This window comes from Barbus barbus, assembly GCF_936440315.1.
Source record: "Barbus barbus genome assembly, chromosome: 22".
In the NCBI taxonomy this organism is placed as follows: domain Eukaryota; kingdom Metazoa; phylum Chordata; class Actinopteri; order Cypriniformes; family Cyprinidae; genus Barbus; species Barbus barbus.
Window position 1 is genome coordinate 16,250,974 of NC_136750.1, and position 11,513 is coordinate 16,262,486.

General features: G+C 36.8%; 1 protein-coding gene across 1 annotated transcript; it reads left to right on the forward strand.

Annotated features, from left to right (window-relative positions):
* Window positions 1-1,895: 1,895 nt before the first annotated feature.
* On the forward strand, window positions 1,896-11,098 carry rcn2 (reticulocalbin 2). The gene is made up of 8 exons (XM_079446249.1): window positions 1,896-1,986; window positions 2,368-2,507; window positions 2,583-2,685; window positions 9,082-9,278; window positions 9,367-9,480; window positions 9,562-9,655; window positions 10,320-10,462; window positions 10,551-11,098. The coding sequence occupies exons 1-8, from the start codon at window positions 1,941-1,943 to the stop codon at window positions 10,692-10,694; spliced, it is 981 nt and encodes a 326-aa protein (XP_079302375.1). The 5' UTR covers window positions 1,896-1,940; the 3' UTR covers window positions 10,695-11,098.
* Window positions 11,099-11,513: the final 415 nt, after the last annotated feature.

Genomic DNA, 11,513 nt, shown 5'->3' on the forward strand with positions numbered 1-11,513 from the left:
TGTGGAGAGAGTGAGCAGCACCAAGTTCCTGGGTGTGCACATCACTGAGGACCTCTCCTGGACTAACAACACTGTAGCACTGGCCAAGAAAGCACAGCAGCGTCTCTACTTCCTCCGCAAACTGAGAAGAGCCAGAGCCCCGGCCCCCATCATGTGCACCTTCTACAGAGGCACCATCGAGAGCATCCTAACTAGCTGCATCACTGTGTGGTATGACGCTTGCAACGCATCCTGCCGCAAGTCACTTCAGCGCATAGTGAGAGCAGCTGAGAAGATCGTTAGTGTCTCTCTCCCCTCCCTCCAGGACATTTACAGCACCCGTCTCACCCGTAAAGCCCTCCGCATTGCAGGTGATCCCACCCACCCGACACACAGCTTCTTCAGTCTGCTGCCATCAGACTGAAGAAGCTCATTCTTCAGTCTGCTGCGGAGTCTCCAGGCGAGGACCAGCAGACTGAAGGACAGCTTCATACATCAGGCTGTCAGGAAGCTGAACTCCCTCCCGTCCTTGCCCCCCCCTCCCCTCTTTTACCCCATGCAACACTGAACTCTGACACTATGAGCCCCCCACCCCCCCAGCACCTGTCACTTGTGCAGCATTGGACTGATCACTACCTCATCCAGCATTGACTGCAAACTACCTCTTCGGATAGTCTGATATAAGGACTGTTCTCCCTGCTGACAAGCTCTTCTTGCACTATATATATACTCTATACATATACACATATATCTGCACAGTTTTGTTTTATTTAACTGGTTTGCACTCTATCTATTCTGCCATGTGCCTTATGCCACTTTATCTATCTCTTTTTTTTTTTTTTCTACAATGTCCTCAGATTGATAAGCTCTTTTTGCACTACAAATATATCTGCACAGTTTCGTTTTTATTTAACTGGTTTGCACTCTATCTATTCTGCCATGTGCCTTATCTATTTCTTTATTTTTCTACAATGTCCTCATTTGTATAGCTGTATAGTTGTATGTACATATGTTTAAACTGTATTATCTGTATTTGAACGTGTTTAATGTTAACTGTATGCACCAAGGGTCTGAGAGTAATGCAATTTCAATTCTCTGTATGTTTGTGCCGTACATGTGGAAGAATTGACAATAAAGCAGACTTGACTTGACTTGACTTGATAATATTAATTATCCCTGACAACCTGGGATGTCTACCCTGCTTCTGTATCACAACAGTCAGTGTTGCCATTTTATGCATTTGTGCCTTTATTGATAATGGTCCTAATATTTTATATGCTATGTGATTAATTATATCAACTTAATTTCTTTCTTTTCCAAAATGTTTTCCTTTGAAAAACCTTGAAAATTTCTGGACAGTTTGACACAATGATACACTTCAATGAGAACGGTAAAGCATTGTTGTAATGTGGGACACACAACTGATATAAACAGATTTTTTAAAGTATTTTATTAATTTTGCATTAGCCTACACAATAAACGCAAAACAAAACAACAAGAAAACAACAAAATACATAATAATATCAAAAATAATAATAATTGGGCAACACAATTTTAATGGGAAAGTTTCTCATGGTCTGACTCCAAATCAAATTTAAAAATGATTTCAAACTTGTTGTGAGCAAGAATGATTTTGTTGCGTAAAGTTGTACCATATTTGTTCTTGTATGTCACAGACATAGGCCTATATGTGTCTGTATGACATTGTTTTCTATTTCTGTTGTTCTCGTGGCATTTTTAAAACAATACTTCCACATGAATCAGAATCGCTCAAATTGTACCTCTTTATCTTTGTTTGATCTAATATAAAAATACAGATTTTTCATTTGATATTTAAACTTTGATTTCATTTTTTTAGTTTTTTGAGAAAGGCATGTCCTCCAGCCCTGCAGGTGGCAGTAAGAAATTAGTTGAACACACAGGAAACCGATGAGTGAGAGCACAGATGACTGGAGCGCATCATGGCAACAAGTTCAGCTGAAATCTTTAACTATCAGCCTTGTAAATGTAAGTGTTTTGCTTCTTAAACACGTATGGTGAATTCTTCTTATGTTTGCCTTAAATAAAAAGACAAAAGAGTGTCAGTTTTGATATGAATTTGCATGTCTCGGCGTTTTGTAGTTGGTTTTTAAAGTAAAAATACTTCGCGGTTAGCGACAGGCAAACTAAAATGCATCCCACAATATAAAATAATCATCTTACCACAAAGTGAGATACTGTGTGTTATGCATAGTTTTATTTAACCATGCATAGCAATAATTTGAACCAATTTTGTTATACTCTATCATCAAGATGCTTTGATATGGAAATTTGTAGCCCATCCCATCACAAGAGGGCACTCAAGATCAACGATGGGGTCTAATTTATTTGTATTTGTGTGTTTATCAGGTTTAGAGATTAGATACACAACTCTCCTGTTGCTGGTGGCTTGTTGTGCATCAGGAGCAATTGGAAAACAAATTGTCCAAGAGGATCATTTAGGCAAACATAACCATGAACATAATGCAAATATGTTCCTTGGCTCAGAGGTATCAATATTATGGTTCCTAATAACAGTTATTAATCCAATTTCATTCAACCAAGTAACTATCACTGTTTTTCAGGACAAAGATGAAATACAGAAACTCAGCCCATCTGAGCAGCGAAAGCGACTGGTGGAGATAGTGAAGAAGATTGACACCAACTCTGATAAATACCTGACTCCAGGTCAGTTCTGGTTTGATTGACTCTAATGTCTTGTCTCTAATGCCCACCTAGAATTTAAAGATGTTAAACTGTAATATACAGTCATGGCCAAAAATATCGGTACCTTTGCAATTCTGTCAGAAAATGCAACACTTCTCTCAGAAAATTGTTCCAGTTGCAAATGATTTGGTATTCACGTGCTTATTGTTTTTGTTTGCACTGCAACAACACAAAAAAACAGAAGAAAAGTCAAACTTTATCAAATTTCACACAGAACTCAAAAATGGTCTGGACAAAATTATCGGCACCTTGTCAAAATTGTAAGAAATAATTGCTTTTCAAGCATGTGATGCTCCTGTAATTTGTATTTAGACACACTTGTGGCAAGTAACAGGTGTGGGCAATATAGTCGTCAAGTCAGTATTATTTGTATAGCGCTTTTAACAATGCAAATTGTGTCAAAGCAGCTTTACATCGGCTTGATATAAAGCAGGGGGGCTTTATATCAGCTTTACAGTATTTAGATGGGGAATTAGTTTGTCGAAATAGTGTCATTCTCCTCTGGCCAGACAAAATCAGCAGTTTAATTCTAGACTAAAGCAGAGTCAGATTGTGCAAAGGACTCATCTGGTTCCTTTGGTCTTGTCCCGATGGCCGTCTTGGAGACAGGGTCTTCACTGGGGATCAGTCTCTGGGGCTCATCTAGGTGTCCTGGCTGTAGAGGTCATCTCTAGGTGCTGATCCACCATCTGATCTGGATACAGTCTGGATCTGGGTGGCTACGGTGACCTCAGAATAAGAAAGAAACAGACTAATATTAGCGTAGATGCCATTGTTCTAATGATGTAACAAGTACATCAGGTGTTTTGGGAAGTGTTCCCGGGTTCCGGTTGACCTAATAAATGCAGCCTAACAATTCTTTAACGGATTTGAATTATAGAAATGCGATAGTGTATTATGTGTAAGCCAGGTTAAAGAGATGGGTCTTTAATCTAGATTTAAACTGACAGAGTGTGTCTGCTTCCCGGACAGTGTTAGGTAGATTGTTCCAGAGTCTGGGCGCTAAAAAGGAAAACGATCTCCCACCCACAGTTGATTTTGATATTCTAGGTATTATCAAATGGCCAGAGTTTTGAGATCGCAGCGGGCGTGAAGGACTATAATGCGATAAGAGCTCACTCAAATACTGAGGTGCCAAACCATTCAGGGCTTTATAGGTAATTAGCAAGGTCTTAAAATGTATATGATGTTTAATAGGGAGCCAGTGCAGTGTTGACAGAACCGGGCTAATGTGGTCATACTTCCTGGTTCTAGTAAGAACTCTAGCTGCTGCATTTTGAAGAAGCTGGAGTTTGTTTATTAAACGTGCAGAGCAACCACCCAATAAAGCATTACAATAATCTAGCCTCGAGGTCATGAATGCATGAATTAATGTTTCTGCATTTGACATTGAGAGCATAGGTCGTAATTTAGATATATTTTTAAGATGGAAAAATGCAGTTTTACAAATGCTAGAAACATGTTTTTCGAAGGAAAGATTGCTATCAAAAAGTACCCCTAGGTTCCTGGCTGATGACGAAGAATTTACAGAGCAGTGTTAATTTTGACAGCAAATTTTGATTTAGTTTTAGTCATAGTCTTTTGACTAAAATGCCATATAGTTTTAGTCATCTGAATTGTTTTTAGTTTTAGTCGACTAAATCTACAGTAAATTTAGTCGGCTAAAATCTAAAGGGTTTAGTTACAGTGCATTTACAGCATTTCTCTAAAATTTCCAAACTCATTATATAGGTTTGATTTTTTTTTTTTATCATGATAGACTGCAATTTAACTGCGGTGACACACAACATGCCTTTGTTAAAATTAAATAAAACCACTTCTCATAAATAACAAGAATACGGTCTTCTTTTTAATGAAATACCAATGGTTATATAGGCTAATTATGCATTCTTTATAACAACTTGTTTACCATTCTTTCAAGCAGATATATTTATTTCTATAAATAAATTTAGATTAATCTTTAGGGTACTAAACTAAAGTTTTTCAGTCAAGAGCAGTGAGTGATTGCATATCTTTCTTTTGTTGCTTTATTAACATCAATGGCTCAGACAATAGCAACTAAATTAGGCTGCTATCCCTTTAAAACCGAATGGACGGTGACGGATGCAAATGTAGGCCTACTGATACCCGTTCTCCCTACTGCTTACATTCACAGCTGTGTTTGAGTGAATACTCGTCAAACGGACATTTCGACATCATTTTGTGTGTATTTCTCCGTTCATGCGACGTGAGATAGTACTCACGCGCTGTGAGACACGCTTTCTGTGTGTGTATGCTTCAGTGTCTGCGCTCAGAAAACAGGACCGAATTGAGTTCTCTCTTGTGTCGTCAGATTTATGCATATGTCTGCTTTCCTCTTACTCCCACATATTGACATTTTTGAACGTTTTATGCGCCGTGCAGCAAGTGTATTTTAGCTTATGTCCCGCCGGTTCATATGTTCGCATCTAACCTTCTATGCAGCGGATTCGTTCTGAATGAATCTTTTCCCAAACCGTCCCTTCCTAACATTTTCGTCTCGTTTTTATTCGTTGACGAAAATGTCAATAGATTTGTCATAATTTTTGTCATTCAAAAAGAGGTTTCGTTCGTTATCGTCTCGTTGTTGTCAGTGAAAAAAATGTCATTGACGAAAATTATTCGTCAACGAAACTAACACTGTTACAGAGCAGCTATCAAGTATTAGACAGTAATCTAGGTTATTACATGCAAAAGTTTTTGGTCCAATAATTAACACCTCTGTTTTTTCAGAATTTAGCAGTAAGAAATTGCTAGTCATCCAGTTTTTGATATCAACTATATATTCCGTTAGTTTTGCAAATTGGTAAGTTTCATCAGGTCGCGAAGAAATATAGAGCTGGGTATCATCACCATAACAGTGAAAGCTAACACCATGCTTCCTAATGATATCTCCCAAGGGTAACATGTAAAGCGTGAAAAGTAAGAGGCCAAGTACTGAGCCTTGAGGTACTCCATACTGCACTTGTGATTGGTACGGTGCCTCTTCATTTACTGCCACAAATTGATGGCGGTCAGATAAGTACGATTTGAACCATGCCAGTGCACTTCCTCTAATGCCAACATCATTTTCTAGTCTATTTAAAAGAATGTTGTGGTCGATAGTGTCAAACGCGGCGCTAAAACCCAGTAGCACTAATAGAGAGATACAACCACGATCAGATGATAAAAGCTGGTCGTTTGTAACTCTAATGAGAGCAGTCTCAGTACTATGATATGGTCTAAGACCTGACTGGAAATCCTCACATATATCATTTTTCTCTAAGAAGGAACATAGATCTGATGCGATACTGTGGCTGACAGCTGCATGGTTACAATTTTATCTCTAATAGTTTCGATCTTGGAAGTAAAGTAGTTCATAAAGTCATTACTACTGTGCTGCTGGGTAATGTCTGCACCTGCTGATGTTATATTTTTTGTTAATTTAGCCACAGTATTAAATAAATACTTGGGGTTGTGTTTGTTTTCTTCTAAAAGAGACGTAAAGTAAGCAAATCTAGCAGTTTTTAATGCTTTTCTGTAGGATAGGGTACTTTCCTGCCAAGCAATATGAAATACCTCTAATTTTGTTTTTCTCCAGCTGCGCTCCATTTTCCGGACTGCTCTCTTTAGGCCCCGATTGTGCTCATTATACCAAGGTGTTGGACTCTTTTCCTTAACCTTCCTTAAACGTAAAGGAGCAACCGTGTCTAAAGTGCTAGAAAAGTGCGAGTCAATAGTTTCTGTTACATCATCAAGTTGTTCTGAGCTATTGGATATGCTGAGGAATTGAGATAAGTCAGGAAGATTATTTCTAAAGTAGTCTTTTGTGGTAGAAGTGATGGCTCTACAATATTTGTAACAAGGAGTTGGCTTTACAGCTTTAGCTATATGGAATATACATGAAACTAGATAATGATCTGAGATATCATCACTCTGCTGCAATATTTCAACGCCACTGACATCAATTCCATATGACAGTATTAAATCTAGAGTATGATTTCGACAATGAGTAGGTCCTGAAACGTGTTGTCTAACCCCAATAGAGTTGAGAATGTCTATAAATGCTGATCCCAACGAATCTCATTCATTATCAACATGGATATTAAAATCACTAGCAATTAGGACTTTATCTGCAGCCAGCACTACCTCAGATATAAAATCAGCAAATGCTTTAATAAAGTCTGTATGGTGCCCTGGTGGCCTGTATACAGTAGCCAGTACAAACATTCTTTGGATAACGTTATATGAAGCACCATTACTTCAAAAGAATTATACTTGAAACCCGACCTCTGAGAAATACTGAAAATATTGCTATAAATTGTGGCAACACCTCCCCCTTTACGTTTTGGACGCGGTTCATGTTTGTAACTGTAATCTTGAGAGATAGACTCGTTTAAAGTAAATGTAATCCTCTGGTTTTAGCCAGGTTTCTGTCAAACAAAGCACATCTAGTTTATGATCAGTGATCCTATCATTTACAAAAAGTGCTTTTGTAGAAAGGGATCTAATATTCAATAAGCCAAGCTTTATCATTTGTTTATCTGTATTATATCTGTTTTTTATTTGTTGAACATCAATTAAATTGTTACTCTTACTTTGGTTTGGCTGTTTTCTGTATTTTCTAGCTTGGGGAACAGACACAGTCTCTATAGTGTGATATCTAAGTGAAAGAGTCTCTATGTGCTGAGAATTAACCGACTTCTGTTACGTGTGGCGGCTAGCAGACGGTCGGTTTAGCCAGTCTGTCTGCTTCCTGACCTGGGCCCCAGTTAGACAAGTACGAACTCTTAGACTATGTGCCATATTTCTAGAGAGAAGTGCAGCATCACCCCAGGAGTGTGTTATTGTGCTGATATCTGACTACCGTGGAGTTTTTGATATTCTTCATATTCTGTGTAGTCAGTTCACATCAGTGATTAATTCAATTTTTCAATTGTTTAAATAGATTTTTACCTTTTAATAAAGCAATTTTTTACTAAAAGTGTACATCTTTTGAGTCATTGTCACATTTAATCAGTCAATTAAGATGATACACATTTAGGCTGTTACCAAACAAATGAGACCAGTATCATCGAAATGAATCTTCGCAGAAGTTGCATCTGAAGTGGCATTTAGATGTATTTACACACTGTTTAATGCAGCTCAGAGGGACATGGAGTGCTTTAACCAGTTAGAAATGCATATTTGTTTGACATTTTAAACATAAAACATTGAATACTGATATTTATTTAAAATAATAATAAAATATTTATTTAACGGTTGATTAATTCAGGAACGAAGCACTGTCATGTTGCTCAGAGACGCAAAACAGTTCTGTGGCTGTGTTTGGAATAATTTTTTGTCGGCGAAATGGAGCAAAAACAGGCAATATGGTGTCTAAAACGTAAGTTTCTTAATAGTAACTTATTTATTGAACTGTTGTATAAAATCAATATCACATTTGTAATCATGCTTATTTTTGAAGAAAAAACGGCATGAAACGTAAATATATACATATCTTGAATTTTGCGATCATTCTTAATGCATTTTAATAGACAGAATCATGCAGTGAAAGAACACACTCTAAATGCGCACATGCACTGTTTAACCCGCTTCATCACCATGTAGGTTAATGTAAGCGTGCACTCCTTTACGTGTTTTGTTTGGTTTTTGCAATATGCTCGATATTGTCAAATTGCACATCGTTAAAACAACAATTACGATATTATAGCAGACGATATATATCGCACACCCCTACCCGAAACACACTTCAAAAAGCACTCCGAAACAAAACAAAGCGCTGGAGAGTTCTGAAATGGCCAGCAATGAGTCCAGCTCTGAATCCCATAGTTGAACACCTGTGGAGAGATCTAAAAACAGCAATCCTTCACATCTGAATGACCTGGCGCAGTCGGCAAAAGAAGAGTGGTCCAAAATTCCAGTAGAGAGGTGTAAGAAACTCATTCATGGTTACAGGAAGCGATTGATTTCAGTTATTTTTTCGAAAGGGGAAAATCAAATATTAAGTTAAGGGTGCCAATAATTTTGTCCAGTGCATTTTTTTGGGTTCTGTGTGGAATTGTATCAGATTTGACTTTTCTTCTGTCTTTTTTGTGTTGTTCCAATGCAAACAAAAAAAATAAATAAAAATTAAACATGTGAGTACCAAAACATTTGCAACAGCAACAATTTTCTGAGAGAAAAGTTACATTTTCTGACAGAATTGCAAGGGTGCCAATATTTTTGGCCATGACTGTATGCCTGCAAAGCTGAATTTTCATCAGCCATTACTCCAGCATTCATTGTCACATGATCCTTCAGAAATCATTCTAATATATTGATTTGCTGCTCAAGAAACATTTTCTGTTGCTTCTCTAGAGGAAATCACATTATGGATACAGAGGGTGTACAGGACATATGCGTTGGATGATGCTGAGGAACGCTTCCCTGAGTTTGACTCCAACAATGATGGTGTGGTATCTTGGGACGAATACAATATGGTCTTGCATGGTCATACTGTGGAAGTTGATGTAGATGCTGTTCTTGAACACCCTGAGGAGGAGTCTCTCAGATTTGTATGTTGCATAATTTATTAACATTTCATATTGTGGAACAGCAAAGAAAGGTCTTGGGTGATTGAAAAAATGTTTTATTCACTCACAGCTCCATGCAAAGGAAAAAAGACGTTTTGACTTTGCCGATATGGATGGCTCAGCTGGCCTGAACTTAACTGAGTTCCTTGCGTTTACTCATCCGTCTGAAGTGGACCACATGGCTGTAAGTATAAAATGAAGCTGCAATAAGTTAGAGATTAAACATTTATGTTAACTGTGTGCTTTGTGGTTGCATTTACCCCAGGATTTTGCCATTGAAGATGTGCTTTCTGAATATGACTTGAATAAAGATGGATTCATCAGCTTGAGTGAATTCATTGGAGATCTCAGAGCAAATGGTATGACTATGTTGGGATAATATACTTGTACACACAAAACTGTCTATTGTAATATACCTGTACATACAATTGTCAATTTGTACATAGTTAATACGCTATTTTTTTATTCCTCTTTTATTATCTGTATTTTTGTTCTGTCACTGTCATTCTGTTGCACTGTGGAAGCTTCTGTCACGAAAACCAATTCCTCGTATGTGTAAACATACCTGGCAATAAAGCTCATTCTGATTCTGATAACAGTATACATTGTCATTACACTAGTGATTATAAAAAAGTCCAGTAACCAATAAATGGGTGAAATAAAATTTCTACACTATATTGTCTGAATAGTGAAGAAAATGGAAAAATTAAAATTTAGACATTTTAAATAGTTGAATTTAGGCAGTATAAAATTTTTAATGTACAGTATGAAAAGTGAATCTTCATTTCGAGATTTGCTAAACATTACATTTACATCAGCATTTTTGTAGAATTTTATATTTTATGGATCTATTTTGCATCTTTTTTTTTTACAGATATGTTTTGCATTCTTACATCAATCGCATACTTTACCATTAGGTTCTTTTGCTATACAGATTTATGTGAGGTGTTAACATCTAGATATTTTCCAGGAGTGTGGTAAATTATTATCAGAAACATGTAAGTTTGTTTATCTGTGTTTAAGAGCAGGAAGAGCCCTCGCAGTGGGAGGTTGAGGAAACGGTGCGCTTTAAAGATCTCTATGACCAGGATAAGGATGGAAAACTCAACAGGGATGAACAGCTCCGCTGGGTCGCTCCCAACAGCTATGGCTCGGCACGAGAAGAAGTCAGTCAATGTGCCATTCTTCCGCTGATGTATTGTTTACATCTTTAACAAGATGTTCTAAAAAAACATTTTCTTTAATGTTGAACAGGCCATTCATCTGATAAAGGAAATGGACCAAGATGGTGATGGAAGACTCTCGGAAGCAGAGATTTTAAAAAACCAAGACACTTTCATGAACAGTGAAGTGACTGATTACGGCAGACAGCTTCATGTGCCACACGATGAACTGTAATAGCTGGAACCTTTTATAAATCGTTCTTATGGCACCACAAAGAAAGACTACTTGAGTTTTTACAAGTTAATTTTAATTAGATAACATAACTGGTACACTACTATTACAAAGCCCTGCATCTTGATTTGCAAAAATGATATGATGAACTCGTAATGATGCTGAGTTCAAAAAATATCATAACTTTCCACCATGTACAGTTAGTTTTTTTTATTCTTTTTTTACAAAATAACATTTGTTTTAATTTACATATCAATAAAAGATTTGCTTTTAATGATAGAGTATTCAAAATTAATCATTTAACTTACAGTCTGCAAAAACAAGTTTATACATAAGCTTTTTTGTTTTATAAAAATCTGTAATTTTTATGTAAATTCTAGTAAAACACCCAAGAATGAAGCAGAAAACATCAGGGTCATGTTTGCATTTTTTTCTTTCACAAGCCACAATTTTAACCTTGAAATCAGGATTAGGCATAAAACAGTGTTTCCAGAATCATTCATACAAGTGAAAATCGGCTGAGAATTGAACAAATAGTTATAATCTAGCTCAGAGGAAGATAGGAATCATGTATTCATGTCAGTTTATCTTGTGATTAAAGGATAATACAAGACTTCTTCACCCTACAAATGGTTGTCAAAAGCAGAAATGCTATGAAAAGCACATTTTATTAGAAAGTGTGACATGCTAGAGCAAAACAAGCACTATTTTTGAAATCAGCATCCCAAAATTAGTAAGAAACACGTAGGATTGGATTTCATTTAGCTAATATGATGCAGGGTGGTGTTGTCTAGAGAAATAGATTTCAACTCTTGTGATATT

Excerpts from the sequence above, each read along its gene's own strand:
- rcn2 (XM_079446249.1), top strand. The coding sequence starts at position 1,941 with ATGGCAACAAGTTCAGCTGAAATCTTTAACTATCAGCCTTGTAAAT. Across the intron at positions 1,987-2,367 it reads TAACTATCAGCCTTGTAAAT|GTTTAGAGATTAGATACACA; the intron begins GTAAGTGTTTTG and ends TGTGTTTATCAG. Across the intron at positions 9,279-9,366 it reads AGGAGGAGTCTCTCAGATTT|CTCCATGCAAAGGAAAAAAG; the intron begins GTATGTTGCATA and ends ATTCACTCACAG.